We start from the raw sequence: 19,644 nt of genomic DNA, 5'->3' as shown, positions 1-19,644 counted from the left end.
TTCATTCTTTTAACTGCAGACTAAGCCTCGGGGCATTCTATTAAATCTCATAAAATCAGGATGGTGTCAAAATCTTTCTCTGTTGTATTCCTTCAGCCCATTCAAGGTGAAGGTCCTACCCACACATGATGCCAGCAAAGTAAAGGCAAGTGGCCCAGGGCTGAACACAACAGGTGTGCCAGCCAGTTTGCCAGTGGAGTTTACAATCGATGCCAAGGATGCTGGAGAGGGCTTGTTGGCTGTCCAGATCACGGTACGGTACAAGTCAAGGGCTCTTACCTTGGATATCTGTGAGGGAGAGGAGTCTAATTTAGAGCCAGTGAGTCATTTCCAAGATAGGTAGCCAAAGCATTTGACAGGAAAAAATGGGAAGGAAAGTTGGTTAAGCTTTACAGGCCCACTTAAATTGGAGATGTATGGAGTCCAGTGCTGGATTTACACACAAGCTAAGCAAGATAACAGCTTTAAACGTCGTTGTTGTTGTTGTTGTGTGCCTTCAAGTAGTTTCCAACTTATGGTGAGGGTGGTATCAAAAACAGAAAATACTTACCTACTTTTGCATCGTTGGCCTGGTAACATATGTATTCTAGTGATGATACGGGGCCTCCTGAATTTGACATAGTCCCTCTCAACCCCATTCTAAGCTATGTAGCCCTGCAGGTGCTATTGGACTACAGCTGTGCAGGTTAGGGCTTTCGGGAACACAACCGTCGCAAAGTCCAACATCATCTGGAAGGCTGCATGATTTTTACCCCTGTCCTAGTATGACATTGGGACTTCCGTATTAGAGATGATGGCCTGTGTCTGCTACTTAGTTAAGTAGTCTTAACTAAGTTCAGTATCAGCATACTTAACAAAGAAGCGTCTCCTGGTCCAGTCCCAACTCCAGTTTGACAGAAATGTCATTCACTCATGCTCCAATGTGGCAGAATGGATCTCCCTTTTCCCATGCAGCTGATGTCCAGTAAAGTATTTTTGCTGGGGAAATTGTGATCATGATTAAATAGCAAAAACAGTAACCTAGATTTACTATTCCTTTGTCACGATTTTGACACTGTTGCCATGATTATATCAGAAGTTAAGTATATTTAATAAATAGTCGATACAAGATTCCGACCCTTATTTTTTTCATGCTTCAAACATGGGTCATGCTATTGTCGCTCTATAAAATGAGTAACTTCTAAACTTTTTTTTTTAAAAAAAACCTTTCATCTCAAAGTATACAGTTAATTGAATAGTTTGTATTAGTATTTTAATGAAAGTGTCAATAATAGTAGCTTTAGGGCAACAACTGATTTGTTGCTGTTCTTCTTTTGGTCCTAACTCAGATTTTTACTTGCTTGTTCAACCTTTCCTTCCTGGGCTGTACCCCATTAGGATCCTGAAGGCAAACCCAAAAAAGCCACCATTCGGGACAACCAAGATGGCACCTACACTGTATCCTATGTGCCTGACATGACAGGCCGCTACACCATCCTCATCAAGTATGGTGGGGATGAAATTCCCTACTCGCCATACCGTATCCGTGCTCTGCCCACTGGTGATGCCAGCAAGTGTACGGTCACAGGTGAGAGCTCCTCCCAGCAAAAGGGTCACTGGCATATTAGGAGGGAGGTATAGGGTGAGCCACGCTGAAAAAACGCCACGCCCCCCCACACTGACTGCTTTTTGCCGGGCACATCCGGCCACACTGCTTACCACTGTGGGGAAGGTAAATGTCATGTTGTGTGTGGTTTTTCTTGTAGGTTTTTTTTTTAATTGTGCACTGTTCTTTGCGATTGTTGTCTCACTCTGATTACTCTTGCTCTTTGCCCTTTCACCTCAGTGTCGATTGGAGGTCATGGGCTAGGTAAGCAGCTTGCTAATGGCTTCCCCACTCCCCCCACCCCACTTCCAATATTCCTGCCTGCCTGCTTCCCCTTGCAGCCTTTCCCTAGCATGGTTCCCTATACCTGCCTTAGACTCCACCTCTGCTCACAATTGGAAAGAAGGCAATAGGGTTTCCAGTCCATTAGGATTAAATGGCATATTCTAGTTTGGTGTTTCCCAACATGCAAGTTTCCAGATGTCAATTGGGGTACAACTCCCCACCCCTTCGCTGTTGACCATGACAGGTGGGATTTCTGGGAGTTGAAATCCAAAAACAGCTTTGGGTCAGAAAGTTGCAAGCCACTTCTATAGTGGGAAAGGGGCTCTTTTAGGAGAGCATATATATTAAAACTAGGGTTGCCCAGTTTAAGTGGCCTATTCCTTAAGCATGAATATGGATATTGCAAAAACTTTGTGCAGAGTAAGCACAAACCTGTTTGATGTTTAGCTTAGGTTATAAAAAGGTATTTGTATTTCCTACTGCATTAAACATACTACAGTCAAATTTAGTTCAAACAGCAAAGCATGCTGTTAATCTGTGGCTCCACCTAGTTCATCAATTGTATCAAAAGTTGCAATCCTAGAGAAAGCCTGATGGTCAGTAGCCCCATTTAGATCCCTGATTTAGATCCCTGCTACCATTCAGTTCCAGTGAGATAAGAGACGAATTGGTACAGTATCAGTTCTGTTGAGTAAGATAATGTAATCCGTGTGAAGGTAGACAGAGGATATGTCCTTCTGATATGGCATTATTTGCAGTTTTCCTCAAGCTTGGAATAATCTTTCCAAATATATGAACTCTTAACTCCCATAATCTTCCCATAATCTGGTTGGGGATTATAGGAGGTATGTAGGCCATAGAGCTGGAAGATAACAGTTGGGGGAAAATAGTTCTGTGGCAGCTTCTAGAATATCTCAAGCCAAGGTGTTCCTCTCTTTACCTCTCAGAATGGGAGGTTTTATTCTTTTAGTGCTGGCATCTTTCTTACAATTAAATTGGGGATGGGAACAGGCAGGAAAAATCTTACTTATAAATCTTCACTGTGCTTGGAATGTGTGTTCCAATTTATCATTTGGGTTTCTGCCAGTAGGGCAGGATTGCTTGCTGCTCTCTAGTCTGTACTTCTGGCTGCCAGTCATTTTGCAGAAGGGTCATGCACTTTCTCTCCAATGTTCATTGCTGGCTGTGAATCCCGGGGTGGATCTAAGAGCATAAAGTGGAGAAGGAGCATGGCAGTCCTGGAATTCCCTGCTTCTCTCCCACACCCCCATGGTTGTCCTCTCCCATCCTCAGTCCTGTGCCCCATTCCCAAAGTCTTTTCTTCTGGCTAGCTGGGCACGCACAACAAGGTGTATGAGATTGTATGGTGGGGGAGGTGAAGTCTGGACAGTGCATGTTTTCCAACCTTTGGGCAGAGGCTGTCCTCTGTGGTGAGGCATGTTGCAAGCACTGTAGCAGCTTGGAGGGCTCACCTGAACTGGTGAGACATCTGGCCTTGGCTTTTCACAAGATACGCAATATCTTCCTTTCAAGACTACATTTTAGAATTGGCCAGTGGAACCCTGGAGCCACATGAGATTGCATGTTTTAATATGGTGAACTGCTACTTCTGAGCAGGCAAATTCATTTTCCTTTTCTCATAATAACTTCATCTTGGTGTCATTCAATGAAATTGATTGATGGGAGATCTGGGACAGTTAAAAACAGATACTGCTGCATGCAGTTTATACCAAAAGTGTTCTGTTTGCTTTCACAAGATGCAGTGAGCTTTCAGAGCCAGTTCACCACTGTGGGGAGTGAGTGAGTGAGTGCTGAACTAGACAGACCTTCGGTCCAATACAGCTAAGTTCTTCAACAGATCACTATTTCTCATATTCAGAGCAGCTGATATTATGGGGGAATTAAAATACCACTGATTCATCTTAAAATTGGCTGAAAGAGAGAGCAGCAAGTTGGTGGGGCATGGCTCTTTACCATGGGCCCAGTCTACCTGGAGTCGAAGCACATCTCCATTTGCCACTTCAGTGGGACTTTTCATGTTTCATGTGGTCACCAAACATTCTGAAGTCACCCATTCCTTGCCCTTGGCTACTTTACTAGGGAGCTTGTGAATGAAATTGACAGGGTTTCTCAGCATGCAAGCCCTCCAGAACAGTGTCACAGTGAAAATAAAAGACCCAGGTTGGACTACATTGTGTCTAATATTGACCATAGGGTCCCCTTACTAAATTAGGCACAATTGCCGTAGCTTATTGATGTGAGAGAAGAAGGCATTTACTACCCCAAAGAAGCAAACTCTTAAGGCAAGCATGTCCATGACATTTTTCTCTGTCAGTTACATTGGTAACAAGTGTCCAAAGAAGGATAGATTTTTAGGTATTCAAAACATGCTGTTAGAGACCTTCCAAAACCATTGTTTTCTGAAGTTACTTCTCATTAAGTGGATGGACCAATTAAAACCATGCTCAAGTGGCATCTGATGGCTTGTCTGTATATGCTTTAATATTTATTTATTTATTTATTTATTTGATTAATATCCTGTCCTCTTCCCAAAATGGGTCCCAAAGCAGTTTACAATACAGAGGCCTTGGATTCTTTTCCAGTGAGAAATGGCCTCTTCTGATGGACTTTGGCACTGGCATGCCCCCACTTGCCCTAAGCTGTAACAACTCTTGCACCCTCTCCCACTAGTTCTGCTTCTGCTGGGGTCCAATCATAGCTTTGGATTGTTCTAACTCTAGTCTTGCTTTAGTCTTTCAATGTGATGCTGTCTTGCCAGCTCCTTGGAGTTTGTATGGAAACCTAGAAGTGGGGGATCTGGCCTAGTTCCCAGCCTCCTGTACCAGCCAGCAAGATTTTAAAGCCCCCCTTCCCTCTTGCCCACCCTAGTGCCACAGCATTGGAAGATGGGAAGGTTTTCCCTCACATCTCAACCTCTGTGTCCCTTGCATGAGTGCAAAGGCAAATGAAAGTGAAGCCTTTATCTCAGTTGAAAATGCTTTGGGTGACAGGTTCTTACTTCATTCTCAACAACAAGAGCCCCAGTTTAGAATAGAACAGAATAATCTGAATGCTACTGAACAGGGCTACCTGAAAGTATATTCTGGAGCAGCTATGGGTCTGCAGATTGCAGGGGCTATAGATATTTCTTCCCAAAGTTAGAATCAGGGCTTCTCATAACAACAGGGAGCAAAATGCAGTTAAAACACAAACTCGGGCCTGTTACAGACTGCCAAAATAAAGCTGCTTCGGGTCTCTTTGGAGGTATGCTATTTAAATGATGCATGGGTTCTAAGAGTCCGGAGGTCGTGCCAAAGCCACTCCATTCCTAAGGACTGGAGTGCAGCTTTGGTGCAGCTTCCGGATTCTTCGGATGCATGCATCATTTAAACAGCATACCTCCAAAGAGACCCGAAGCAGCTTTATTTTGTCAGTCTGTAACAGGCCTCAGATATTCAAATGTAGACACGCTCATCCTTGTGAGAGTAGATAAATACAGATATTGTTGTCTGTGAAAAACCTTGCATCAGATTTCCAGCATGACTCGGAAGCTAAACATGTTGAGGGTCCATTCGAGGGCTTTGCATTTGAAGGAGCAGTGTCTGAACTACAACGGCCAATTTATCCCATGCCATAATTGACTGACTTCTAGATCTTTATCCCTTTGGAAAACTGACCCTTTTTGTCTCAAATTTCTCTGGCTGAACAGGGGGAGAGTTGGGCAGTAATGCCAGTCTCTTTGGCTAGGGTTAGAGGCTGGGAACTTAGGCTGAGATCTCCTGTGCATGACAGGGAAGGGGGGTTGCGGTTGGGATCAAGTTCTCCATTCCCCATGGGTCTCCCTTCTACCAGGAGCCGGCATTGGCCCCACCATCCAGATTGGCGAGGAGACTGTGATCACTGTGGATGCCAAGGCTGCTGGGAAGGGCAAGGTGACTTGCACCGTTTGTACTCCGGATGGCACTGAGGTGGACGTTGACGTGGTGGAAAATGAGGATGGCACCTTTGACATCTTCTACACAGCACCCCAGCCAGGCAAATATGTAATCTGTGTGCGTTTTGGAGGAGAACATATCCCCAACAGTCCTTTCCAGGTCACGGTGAGTCTTGGGTGTGACTGGGGGAGAAATGTATATGTGTCTGAGGCATTCTGTAGAAGGACAGTACAGCAGTGGTTTTACTGCTTGGACTCTTGCCAACATGACAACTGTGGGTAGGAGTGGGTTTCTCTTCCAGGAATGGTCACTAGGTAGGCCTCCACATCTTGTTGGATTGCAACTCCCATCATCCCACATCATTGCTTGTGCTGGCCTGGGCTGATGACAGTTGTAGTCTACCAACATCTGGAAGATATGTTCCCTATCCCTGTGCTGTTGAAAGGCTCCTCTGTTACAGAGGTGGGCTAGTAAGGTGGGGTCACATTTGGCAGAGTTTTATCTGTTCTCCCTAAGAAGTCCTGGGGCATGAGCCATCCTAGAAGTCTCATCTTTTCACCCAGATGGTAAATGGCTAGAGTACTGCTTGATGGCTATGGAAACTTAGTGCCCTCTAGATGGGTTGTGCTGTGGCTTCAATTATCTCCAGCCACCACAGCCATTGGGGATGGTGAAAACTGTAGCTCAACACATCTGGAGGGCACCAGGTTGGGGGAAGCCAGCTTATTGGGTAGATGTGGGCCAGATGACTCCACTCAGGAGACAAAGCCACTTGCATAGTTTACAGTGGGGAGGGAGGGAGAGACTTGGGAGTCTTACCTTCAAAATATAGGGGCACAGCAGTGCTGTTAAACAAAAATGTAAGCCTGTGTGTTTTTTTCACCTGCAACCCAGAGTCTGTCCAGGGTGGGGAACCTTTCAACCTACATGTCTCATAATTCAAACTGAAGTCCAAAACATCTGGAAGGCCAGGGTCTCTCTTCCCCCAATATGAGATACCTGGACTGGTTCTGGGTTATGAGTCAAATTGGCTTTACTTTCCTTGCTGTTATCAGAAATATCTGTAATCTGGTTTAACATCTGGCTTGAAATCTAGCTGCTTATCTTGGGAGGCAGGTGCTCTTCCTTTCATAAAGCCAGACTGTTCTTCTGATCTGGGCCATGTACATTTCTCTTTAGTTGGCAAAAATTTGAACCCAATTGAACCTAGATCTCAATTTATGTTTTTCATGCAGGGTTATGAATTCTTTCTGCCAAAAATCCAGATGTCTGCCGCAAGGGAGTTCAGATTAGACCTAAATCTGCTTTTAAAAAAATGAAGATCAGTTTTGAAATATACATTGTATTTTGTACAAGGGAAGGAAGAGATGAACAAAAATACCCACGACTGCCTTTTGGAAGGCTTGCTCAAATTCTCTCCTGATCTCAAATTTTACTGCTTTGTGACTTTGAGGGCTAGAACCACCTGTTCCTAAAACTATGAGAATGTCCAGTTCTTTAGTCTCCTATCCTTGTTTGGAAGCTTTGAGAGCAGTAAGCATTCCTTGACTTGTAGCCAGAAGACTGTTATAGTCTAAGTTACTCACTTCAGGTGGAGATTTGTATTTCTGAATGCTTCTCTGTAAACTCCCTGTGTGTAGCAAAGAGGCACATACAGTTTCATTATAGAAGAACATTTTTTTACAAAACTGCTCTATCTTTCTCTCATTCTCTGAAAGTGTGACGTCTTCATTTCCATTGTGCGTAATTTGTAAAACTGTTGGCCAGCGTTGGTCTTACAGTTGAAATAGATTCAGGAGAGAAACTGAGTGTGTGAGAGAGAGAAAGAGAACTCCCTCAATGGCATTTATGTTAAATACCATCTGACAGCCAAAGGCAAGCTAGCAACCCATGAATGTTTTACACACACACACACCTTGTCTTCCTAGAACTTGTGACTCATTGCTTGGCTTTTATTAAAGAAGCTTTCCTGTTCAAATGTTAGTCACACTTTCCAGGTTCCAACACAAAAGGAGTCCTCTGGCTCATCACAGAGATGTAGGGGGGGGAGTGCTGGATGACAGCCCCCCCCACATTGCTGCTGCCCTTTCTAGCTATTGTCTTGTGTGTTTAGAGAGCAACAAGCATAACATCTTTCAGCCAGGGAAGTTTTGACTCACTGGAAAGCAATAACCTGATTCTTCTCTCTCCTCCTCCAACCCCCAAAAGAGAAAACTGAAATGTCCCCAGAGGAGCAAAGAATCTTTCAAAGCCAAACTTAAATTTTAAAAACCTCTCATTTTTTTGTTCAGTCCCAGCCGCATTGCCAGCTCCTCCTCCTCCTCCTCACAGTTTCCGTTTCCTAGTTAACATCTAGATGACATTCATAATGCCAGTCCCAGGAAGGTTTATTCCAAAGAAAGTCCCCTAACTTCATTCAGTGGGGATTACTTGCATAAAATTATATGCAGGATAAAATTTTACTTGCTTAAAATTTTACTACAGCCTGAAGTAAAGTTCATGTAAGATGAGGCTACCTATAACTATTGGTCTGAGAGGGCTATGTATACCTCTGAATCTCAGTGGTTTAAAGAGACCAAAAACTAGGCATGGAGTTGCTCTCATGGTCTGCTGGGTCCCCAATGGACTAGATAGGCCTTTGGTCTGATCTAGTAGGCTCATCCTCTGTTCTTTCATGATCCACATTAACCTTAAAAGGACTTCTAGTGCCATGTTGCTAATAGAGCAGATATAGATCTTATCCACTATATGCTCTCTGCTGTTGCTGGCTCATTAAAATTGGATTTTTTCTGGCTAGAAAACTGCAGTGATTGTGAAAACATTCCTCCCTTCACGAAGGCTCTAATATAGGGAGCAATGCTATAAAAAAGAGACATATTTTAGCCCTGCCATGACTTGGGCTTCATGTATATAAAAAAGAATTTTTTTAAAAATTCCATTCTGAACCTACACGCTACATTCCTAAACTGCCTCTGCCCCAGATGTAAGTTGGCATACCACAGCACAAAATGCACATGCCGCAGTGAGATCATTATTTTGGGTTGGTAAACAATGCTGGCTTTCTTGTCCATCCTGATCTTACAGCACTCTCACAACATACAGCATCTTAATACTTAGGCTCAGTGTTGTGGGACTGCAGAAATGATTTTGCACAGGGACATGGTGTGCCAGCTGCACCTGTTGATCCTTTTCTAGTGTGTCAGGGCTGTCCTAATGATCTTTGTCTTTTGAACTTCTAATTACCCTATTTCCTCAAATGCAGCTTGCATAGCTCTCAGGAACTGGAATCTAAATCCCAGTTTCCTTTAAAAATAAGTTCCTAGCTCTCATGACTTTTGATAGCTGTGGAAATTTAGTGACCATGCCAAATTCAAAACCAGAGTCCTTTCACAAAGAACGAGTGAATACCATAGTATTTTTTATAGACCCAACTCATTGTAAAGGCTGGTGACTCCCTTGTCTGTGAGGTGTGAATCTGCTTTGGGTTTTATTCTGAACATTCAAATGTTCAAATTGCTGAATGCTGCTCCAAAATTATGTTCAGCACCTTGGCCAGAGAGTTCAGACTGAAGCCTAGAGTGGTTATATCACCCCACTGAAATTAGAGCCACCAGGTGCCACTGAGGTCTTGAGAAAAGTTACTTTTTGGCTTGCACAAACTGGTTTTTGGCATATAAGAAGTCCTGCATGGGTTTGTTTCTGTGTACAGCCTATATGGGATGCTTCCCTTCCCACCAGGGGATGGCATGGGTTGAGGGGAGACACAGATTCTTCTGTGTAATTGTGAGTAGGCATTGAAATTGTCTCTTCTTTTGGGAAATGGCTGGGTTTATGTCAGAGAGACAGTAGCCACTGCAGATCCTCTGAGATGGTTTTTAAGATAACTACTTGCCTTTGAGGCCTGTTAAACTGTTCTGCGCAAAGTTCTGAAGTGGAAAGAAGCACCCTTTCTTTAATGCAGGACTAGAGAATGTGGGGGCTTTCCAGGTGTTACTAGACTCCAGTTCCCATCAGCCTTAGGCAGCCTGGCCAGTGATATAGGCTACAGTGGAGACAGTCCTTAACATCTGGAAGGCTGCAGGTTTTCCCCACCCCAGGTTATAATGGACACCCTAGCCTTGATTTGGCTTCTCCATTGATTGGTCCATTCTAATATTCTTGCACCCCATTCCTGCCACAGGCCCTGGATGGTGACCGCCCGACCCCCCAGCAGATGGCTCAGCCGATGCGTGCCCCACCCTACACATATCCGCCTGGTGCACAGCAGCCCTGGGGACCGGCAGTAACAGTTCAGTTTCTTGGTGGAGAAGCTAGCCCAGCACATTCTGAGTTTGGGGCAGCGCCCCTATGGAATTCAGTAGCCTGCTTTGCACTGTCTGGCACTGCTTGGCGGCTGAAGGGGGGTGGGGGAAGGCTGGGTTGCTGCTTTGAAGGTCACAATACCAGAGACCCCTTCTAACTCACTTCCCATGATGACTCTGGCACAGACTGGGTTAGCTGGAGTACAGGAACCCTGCTTCTGCAAGCTGATGGTGGCATTGGAGGCCTGATACTCTCCAAGTGTAAATCCCTGCTGCAGCTAAGAAGATGGAATTCAGTTCCTTTTGCTTTAGTCCTGATGCGGAGGAGGGGATGCCTCCTCAAATTTAATGCTCTCTTCCCTCACCAATTCCTGATGGAAATAAATCTTGATGCACTTGCTTTTAACGTTGGAGGGGGGGGGGAATAATACTGTTGCTGATTTGCTTGTGTAGGTACCTCACAAGAACCCAACTGAAGGGCTTTGGATGTATTTGGTCTAGAAATGGCCCTTGCAGTCACCTTTCCTCCACTTCCCCTCATTCCAAATGTGCATGCATGCTTGAATGCTGCTGTAAATAGCCTGTTCCCATAAGTAACCTCAGGGTCTCTCACCACCCCTCTTTTCCCTTGCGTTTGACTCACTGCACCTGAATTCCAGAGGTGGGGAGAGATCCTCCCAGAATGTGACAGGATTTGGGCTTTTCCCCAGTTGTCTTTGTCTGAGGTCATATCCCTCTGTTTCTTGATGCTGGGCAGGGGGGCCATCCATGCTTTGTGTGTTGTCCTTGTCGATGCCTCTGCTCCAGGGAATTGCCAATCTCACTCAGGCTGTGCTAAATCCATTTTTTCCAGAATATGAGGGAATGCAACAGGTAGATCTGCAGTGATCCTCCCATTCGTGTCTTTTATGGAGACTTAAGTAACAACTATTCAAGGACAACTACAACTGAAATCCTACTTAGCTTGTTAATTGTTGCCCAGGACAGTTATAGTTGTGATGGGTAGGGAGGTTCTTCAGCTATATAGATGGTTTGAACTATAGCTCCTATAGTCCCTTTGCCAGTGGTTGTACTCGGTGGATCTTCTGGGAATTGAAATCTCAGTGTCTGAAGGACTAAAAGGTCCCTGTCTCTGAAGCTAAACATGAAACTGACCTGCAGATCACTGGAATTCTACCACTTGAGATTCCATCTGAATTCAGCCAAATTGGGGTAACTAGTGCCCAGACCAAAGAGAGAATGCAGCATAGAAATAAGGACAGGGAAGCTGAGCTGCTAGGTCTTATCCAAAACTTGGGGGAAAGTTAATTTTGAGGACTACCACCCAAAGGCCTGTGGGATTCTGGGAGCTATCTTTCTGATATGTAACTCTCTAGGCTCCTGTGTCATTGTGCCTTCTACATTGGTGTCACACAAAGCAAACTGCACAGAAGGTGTGATACTTCCTAGTAGTAGTGCCCCAAGTCCTTGGAGAGCAGCTTTTAATACTACAGGAAGCACCACCTTGAAACAGCTCTTCTTTGATCCAAATGCCCCTCAAATGAAAGAGGGAGATATCCCATCGGGCTGAATGGCTTCTGAGGTTGGGAACCAAACCAAAGATAGCTTCTTAATTGAGAGTTCTAAAATATGGCAGCTTGGAATGGGTAGAGCTTGGAAAAGTTGTGTTTTGGGATACAACTCCCAGATTGCTGGCTGTTGGATTCTGAAAATTGTTGGAGGGAGACGACTTTTGCAAGCTCTGGAAACAGGGGCCGTGTCTTGGAATGCCCAGTCAGCCATTCCAGGGGTCTCATGGTGTCCAAATTCTTGATCACAGCTTAGAGCAACCACTAAATTCTGCTTCATTACCTGCCATTTTGCTTAATTACAAATCCTGAAACTGAAGGACTGAAAGAAAGTGGGAGGAGGGATTCCCAAACCATTTGTTTCAACACTGGTCGACTAGCACTTAGGTACTACTGTATAAGAAGAAAAACCACCAAGTAACCTTTTGTGGATCTGTCTTTGTCAGCTCTGTGTTCCATCGCTGTGTTTATGGACTCTTGCCATTCTTTCCTACCATCTCTTTGTCTCCCATGGCTCTCAAAAACCTATTTCTCACTATTCTCTTGGGGTGGTGGGGTGCCTTTATTTTCCAGGCAACAGATCGTCCTGTCAATGGGCTGGATGCTGGGCTCCGGCCTTTCGACTTGGTTATCCCTTTTACCATCAAGAAAGGAGAAATCACAGGTAATACTGTATGATGCTGTATGGCTAGAAGGATTGTCTTTGGCCCCTGGTAAAAGACTTTCATTGGCCCCACTTGGCATTAAATCTAAGGCCTATATGAGGCCAGTGTGTGTTAATTTATAAAGCACCATTGGTGTGTGTGGGTGTCTGTGTAATAATATCTCAGGCACACAGAAGGCATGGGGTCAAAACTAGGCTACTGGATTTTTTCTTGATTTTTTTTAGTAATAATTCCTGATGTAATTGGAGTGTTGGTGGGATAATATTTCTGGTGCTTCAGTCAGGAATTTCAGCTTCTGATACTTCCTCAAGATTAGTAATACTAGGAAAAGATCTAGATTTATTCTGATTTTGGAATAAAAGATACACCCTAGAATGATGTTTTTAGGCTGCAGCTCCCATCAGCCCTAGTTTCTGAAGCAATGGTAAGGAATCAAGGAAGTTTGCAGTCCAAAAAACATCTCGACGGCTGCATGTTTTCTAACCCCTGTGTTACAGTTAACATTCGAAATGTTGTAATCTGCTTCAATAAGTCCTTGCTTTGCAAGGGTCCTAAGGGATTCCAGCCTTTTTAAAAAAAAATAATTAAAAATGAAATAAATTTTATTTTAAATTTAACCACATTGGTTCTAAATTTCTATAAAAACTGACCAAATGTCCAAATATAAGTCCATTTGTAAATTTTGTCTCTATATTTTCTTTCAAACATTGCAAGCTACATTAGATGTTCTATCCATTGGATCTAGGTGGAGAAAAACTATTTGTTTTCAGTAACAAAGTAGTAATCTTTTAGCAGTCAGACGGATGTAAAAATCCACTTCCATTGATTGCTTGTTAATTTCCAAGAAACAGGTAAATAATTCAAAGCAATATGAATATCACTGAATATCAAGGAACTTTTCAAAACCAAATTTACTTGAGTGATTACATCTCCCAAAATACAGCCACTATGGGACAATTGTAAAACATAGTCTTAAGGAAGCATTATCATGATTACATCTCCAACAATTTGCTTATTTAGAAATCCCTTTCCTGAAAAGGTGTTGTGGCAACCAATATCCGCAAAGAGCCAGTTCTGCTATATAAGATGTAGTTAACCTGTAGCCATACTAATAATAGTGTTAAACCAATGGCCCTTAATTAGTCAGCATTAGATATTTCAAGTCTTTATTCCATACTTACTGTAAACCTCATCATATTTATTTATAGAAAACAGAAATTTATACATATACATTGTTGGTTTGCATACTTGGTTAGCCTCAATTAATGTATGCTAAGGGAACCTTGAATGTAGTTAAATCTGAAAATCTGAATTGTAACAAATGTTTCAGTTGTACAGTTGCCCCTCCAAGTTCGCGGACTTAGAAATCTATGGAGGGGCAATCGCCATTAATGGCAGTGGGGCATGTGCCCCATTCAGACCTATGGGGCTTGAATGTGTGCAATATTTGGAACTCGCGGAGGGGGGCAGAACGGATCCCGCGAGTTCTAAGAGCCAACTGTAAATACTACCATTTAGCTGATAGTGGTAGTTTTAAACCAGTCCTGCAAAACTGAAAAAGGCAAAAACTCATCCTCAATGACGAGTATCTGATTTAAGGTAACAATCACATTACTGGCTTACACCTTCCATAAAAATGGTTCCTTACCAATTTTCAAATGTGAATTCCCACATAAAGTCATTTGGCATGAGCATATAGTAAGACACAGAGTTCTAACTGTTGAAATCTTTGGCAAAATTCTGCCTTTAAAAAAAATAAAATGGGAACGAAGTACTTCCTGTCTATTTGAATAAAAAGTGCCAGAAATGACGACACCAAGGCCGACCCTAGTGGATTACTTACTTTAAGTGGCTGTATCCAAAAATTAGTCCAAGATAAACAAATATGCCCAATGGAAGGCTAAAACAATCCTTCCCCATTGATTTTCATCCATTTCATTGAAATTCTAGGAGGAGATGAGCCCCCCTACCCCACAAATCATCTCCTGAATGATTCATTTAGTTTTTGGAAATACTTGTAAGGTATAAATAGATAAATTTCATGAATAACGTAAATAATTCTAGGTATAACATTCATTTATGTGTTTATCTTACTGCAGAGAATCATCCTTAAGCTCACCCATCTCTCTAAATCTTGTGCAATACCTTTTATCAGCTTACTTCTATTTAAGATCAATCATCTGAAATAAATCCCTAAGGTTAATTGTACTCGAATAAGTAATAGAATTTGGATGATATCGAAACTGCCAACTTTAAATATACTAGAGTTTGTCTTGTCTCCCACTGGCAATATTTCTGACTTGGACCAGTTAATTGAATACTCAAATATTTTATCAAAATTATTAATCAGCTGCATTAAAAGAGGGTCGGCTGCTTGTACTTTGAAATGAACAATAAAAATTGTCTGCATTTTTTAAAATTCTAATTTTAAATTCTAAATTAAATTCTAAAATGATATGCTGCTCAAATCCATTGATCCTGGAATTTTCTCTAATAGTACATGCTAAGAGTTGCAAGCACAGATGGAATATGAAAAGAAACAATGGGCACTCCTGCCTTGTACCCTGTTTCAAAAAGGATTCCAGCTTTGTGCAAACAAATGATCTAGCTCTCAGCAGCGAGTTACTGGATTGATGAATTGAACTCAGATTCTATTGAGAGATCTTCTCTAATGTGAAATCCTGGCTCCTTGGCTTCCTACTCTGTCTAAAGCTGACTGTCTTGTCTTTTTTCTCTTTCCCTTGAAGGTGAGGTGCGTATGCCATCTGGCAAGGTAGCAAAGCCAGACATCACGGACAACAAGGACGGCACAGTGACAGTGCGCTATGCCCCCACAGAGGCTGGCTTGCATGAGATGGACATCCGATATGACAATATGCACATCCCAGGTAACTTCTGCCAGAGATATTAGGGCTGTGCTATTGTCTTGACTTGTTCTGATTGGATGTTGGATTGTGTTTATGGGGAGGGAGAAGAGTACGTAACCCAATGACGCCATACCTTTCTTTCCCCTCAACAGGCAGCCCCCTTCAATTCTATGTCGACTATGTCAACAGTGGTCATGTGACTGCCTATGGGCCAGGACTTATCCATGGGGTGGTCAACAAGCCAGCAGTCTTCACTGTCAATACAAAAGATGCAGGAGAAGGTGAGTCAGACAAGTTCTCATGATACTGCCTTCTTTGCCCTGTTTAAGCTCACATACCTTTGGAGATAGTCCACTTCATTGATAGTTGGCTCTCGGATCTTTCTGCCACTAAATAAGGTTGCAGGTACTCTCAGCTTCATGTAGGTGCAGAAAACGGCTGCCTGATATCTCCATTCATTGATGGAGGGAGAATTATCATTGTAAAGATGGGCTTAACATTGTGAAAATAGGACCTAGAGACATATTTCATTTGTAGCATTTTAGGAGGGAGTCAGCATGGTGTAGTGGTTTGTATGTTGGACTATGTCTCTAGAGACCAAGATTTGAATCTCCACTCAGCCATGGAAACCCACTGGATGACCTTGAGCAAGTCACACACTCTCAGCCTCAGGAAGGCAAGGGCAAACCCCCTCTGAACACATCTTGCCAAGGAAATCCCTTGATAGGTTCACCAAACAAACTGAAGGCATACCTCAACAAACAAAGATTTGATAACCTGTTCTATAGCTGAAAAACCTCCTAAAAGTGGCTTAAGAATCAATATAGAGAAGGTAAGCCAATCCCAAATGTTTAGAGTATGAAGGGCACAAGAAAAAAGGAACACAAAATGAGGAGAAAACAAAGAAACGGAGGCCCAAGATCTCAGTGTTAAGAGGTTCCAAAGCCTGGACCAAAGGCTGCAGGATGAAATCTAGGGAGGAACAAAGTCCAGCAGAGCTGGCAACTTGGGAAGGCTGCAATTCTGATTTCAGTGGAAATACTTCTTATATTGATTAAGGACACATCTATACTGCATAAATACTGCACTTTGACACCACTTTAAAGTGCTGCAGCTCCATCCTCTGGAATCCTGGGAATTGTGGTTTCACAAGGTGTTTAGCCTCCTCTGCAAAAGAAAGCTGGTGTCTCACAAAGCTACAAATCCCAGGATTCCGTAGGATGGAGCTACAGCATTTTAAGTGGCTGTCAAATTGCAGTATTTCTACAATCAATACCTAAGTAATGCATTGCCATAGCTAGGGGTGTGTGTGTGTGTGTGGTGTGTGTGTTGTGTGTGATTCACAAAAACCAAGGTCACAATTTGTACCTTAGCTTCAGATAATCATAAATAATTAAATCAGTAATATGTGTTCTAGATGTTAGTAAACTTTGTGGGCTGGTTGCTTGTTTTTGGCTTCAGAAAATATTGATATCTTTTTGACAAATTTTAGTATGGCTGAGACTTTGGCATTTAGATCTCCACTGGCTGCCCATTCGCTTCCAAGCTCAATATAAGGTGTTGGTAATCACCTATAAAGCCCTAATGGCTTGGGCCCAGGATACCTAAAGGACCGCCTCTCCCCGTACATTCCGCCTCGCACCCTCAGAACGTCTGGGCAGCAGCTACTGAGGTGCCTGGGGCTAGATTAGTCTCTACCACTCGGAGGACGTTTTCCATAGCTGCCCCAGCCCTTTGGAATGCGCTGCCCACAGAGCTCCGCTCGTCCACTACCCTGGCCCAATTTAGGAAGGACCTTAAAACCTTCCTATTCCAACAGACATTCCCCGAGTAAATATCCTGTGGGCCTCCTCCTCTTTTTCGTGGCCAAGAGGTTGGGTTTGGGCTTTATTGTTGGTTTGCTTTTAATGTGCTTTTAATGTGTTTTTATTGTAACTGTTTGTATTTTTAAATTGTTGTAAGCCGCCCTGATCTGAGGAAGGGCGGCATATAAATAAATTTTATTTATTTATTATTTATTATTTCCTCCCCGCTCTTTTCCTCAGCCTGGTGGATAGGCTCCTGATGGTAATAATGAAGGTTCTTCAGGTCTATGCCAAACAAATTAATCCTTGACTTGATTAGCAGAGTATGCATAGGCCTGTTTTTGAGTTGTTATCCTGTTTACTCATAGTAATGGACTCCTCATTGCCTTCCCTGATTCACTTTCTGAATCTGTTGCAGGTGGCCTCTCCCTGGCTATTGAAGGCCCCTCTAAAGCTGAGATTGGCTGCACCGATAACCAGGATGGCACTTGCACAGTGTCTTATCTTCCAGTCCTACCGGGTGACTACAACATTCTGGTGAAATACAATGACAAACATATCCCAGGAAGTCCCTTCACTGCCAAGATTACTGGTGAGATCTGAGGCCATACTGAAAAAGGGGATGAATGGATTGCTACCTATCGTATACCAAAGTATGACCAATCTCTTTTTCTCTTTCAGGAGATGACACGATGCGAATGTCACACCTCAAAGTGGGTTCTTCTGCCGACATTCCCTTGAACATCACAGAGACAGACCTGAGCCAGCTGACTGCCACAGTAATCCCACCATCTGGCCGTGAGGAACCCTGTCTGCTCAAGCGGCTGCGCAATGGGCATGTGGGTGAGTATCCATGATCCTTGATTTCTGACATACCATCTCCTCCCACACCCCTACCCCTTCCCCAGACAGTTGGTAAATGGGGTTGAAGTATATTGACCAGCATTCTCTTCCTCTCTCCCACCCCACTTATTTCTGTAGGAATTTCCTTTGTGCCCAAAGAGATCGGAGAGCACATTGTGAACATCAAGAAGAACGGGCTACACATCCCCAACAGCCCTATCACAGTGATGATCAGCCAGTCAGAAATTGGTGATGCTAGCCGTGTCAGAGTCTCTGGTCCAGGACTCAGTGAGGGCCGGACCTTTGAACCTGCAGAGTTCATCATTGACACAAGAGATGCTGGTATGAACATGTTGGTTTTATTTTAAGTGGGGTTTAAAAATGTTTAAACTATGATCCTGTGTGATCTTTTATAAAACTGATATTAATAGCCCAAACTTGCTGCCTGACCTTTAGTCAGGTACCTTATGTGTGCATGCGTGCATGTGCCTTCGTCATCTGTCAACTTATGGTGACCCCATGACTTTCATAGGTGCTTCTTAGGCAACAGATACTCTGACATGGTTTTGCCAATTCCTTTCTCTAAACTACAGCACCTAGTATTCTTTGGTGGTCTCTCATCCAAATAATAACCAGGACTGACCCTGCTTAGCTTCCAAGATCAGACAGGATCTGATGCATTTAGGGTTCACTAGCCCTACTTTTCAGAATTTGGAAGGATTAAGAAGGAGCTAAAATCCATTCTGAGAATTGAGATTTCAGCATTTTCCTTTTATCAGTGGCCCACCTGAGCCATGAAGCCAATGATGATGGCAGTCATGAAAGGGAGATCAGTATCTTCTCAGACATTGGACCCCAAATATTTTGGATTTCAACTACCAGAATCTTTGACCATTGGCCATGCTGTTTGGGACTTTTGAGGCTTGAGATCCAAAACATTTGGAGTAACACAAACTGAGAACTGATGGTTTAAAGCAAGAAGAATCTTGGTAATCCCGGGGTTAAGATGGAGTCCTGTCTATTTCCTAGCCTCTCTTCATAAGTAGCTGGTGTAAAATAAATTATGCAAAAAAGAGATTTCATTTGCCTAGATCAGTGATGGCGAACGTATGGCACGCATGCCAGAGGTGGCACACAAAGCTTTCTCTGTGGGCACATGTGCCATCGCCCCAGCACAGAGTTTGCCAGAGTTTGTTACTAGAAAGCCAGAGGGATATGGCACGTTGCGATAAATAAGTGGGTTTTGGGGTTGCAGTTTGGGCACTCGGCCTCGAAAAGGTTCACCATCACTGGCCTAGATTCTGTAGTCTCTCAGCTAGTGTCCGTACATGTTTATACCAGAGTCGTGTGACCTCTTAGTTTTTTTTTAACAAGTTTGTAAATCTTGACAAGTTATTACTAAAACTCTAAACAAGACCTAAACAATATTCCCACCATTCTACACTAATTAAGATTCAATAAGGATAGCTATTACAGTGGACCCTTGTTATACGCTGGGGTTTGGTTCGTGGAAACTCAAGTCCCATTAAATATAATGACATAGCAAAATGGTATCCCTTGTAAAAAAATGGAAAAATCAAGGTTTGATATTTGAAATTTATACTTTTTTGGAACATTTTCAAATCGTGGATGCTTGAATCCATGTATAAAAAATCCATGTATAAGAAGGGCCGACTGTATTAGCATGAAGAGAACCATGATATGCCTGCCTGATAGATAGCGGTGAAAGATGCAAAGTCTTCCCCCAACCCCAAAAATTGCGACCCTAATTAAACTATAATGATGGCTTG

At 43.1% G+C, this 19,644-nt stretch overlaps 1 protein-coding gene across 4 annotated transcripts in view; it reads left to right on the top strand.

Annotated features, from left to right (window-relative positions):
* The window catches only part of FLNA (filamin A), a 107,080-nt gene that overhangs the window by 71,370 nt on the left and 16,066 nt on the right, over positions 1–19,644 (top strand). The window contains exons 29-39 of one of the 4 annotated variants that reach the window (XM_042449002.1): positions 97–253; positions 1,378–1,567; positions 1,826–1,849; positions 5,723–5,970; positions 9,986–10,093; positions 12,248–12,338; positions 15,087–15,227; positions 15,359–15,487; positions 17,430–17,603; positions 17,693–17,854; positions 17,993–18,196. In XM_042449002.1, the coding sequence (XP_042304936.1) occupies positions 97–253; positions 1,378–1,567; positions 1,826–1,849; positions 5,723–5,970; positions 9,986–10,093; positions 12,248–12,338; positions 15,087–15,227; positions 15,359–15,487; positions 17,430–17,603; positions 17,693–17,854; positions 17,993–18,196 (1,628 nt within the window). The remainder of the gene's footprint in view (positions 1–96; positions 254–1,377; positions 1,568–1,825; positions 1,850–5,722; positions 5,971–9,985; positions 10,094–12,247; positions 12,339–15,086; positions 15,228–15,358; positions 15,488–17,429; positions 17,604–17,692; positions 17,855–17,992; positions 18,197–19,644) is intronic. The other 3 variants (XM_042449003.1, XM_042449004.1, XM_042449006.1) reach the window with 3 other exon arrangements.

The sequence above is a fragment of the Sceloporus undulatus genome, chromosome 2, assembly GCF_019175285.1.
Source record: "Sceloporus undulatus isolate JIND9_A2432 ecotype Alabama chromosome 2, SceUnd_v1.1, whole genome shotgun sequence".
NCBI classification, from domain to species: domain Eukaryota; kingdom Metazoa; phylum Chordata; class Lepidosauria; order Squamata; family Phrynosomatidae; genus Sceloporus; species Sceloporus undulatus.
The sequence above is the reverse complement of the archived record's forward strand: the minus strand, read 5'-3'. Positions and strand labels throughout refer to the sequence as shown.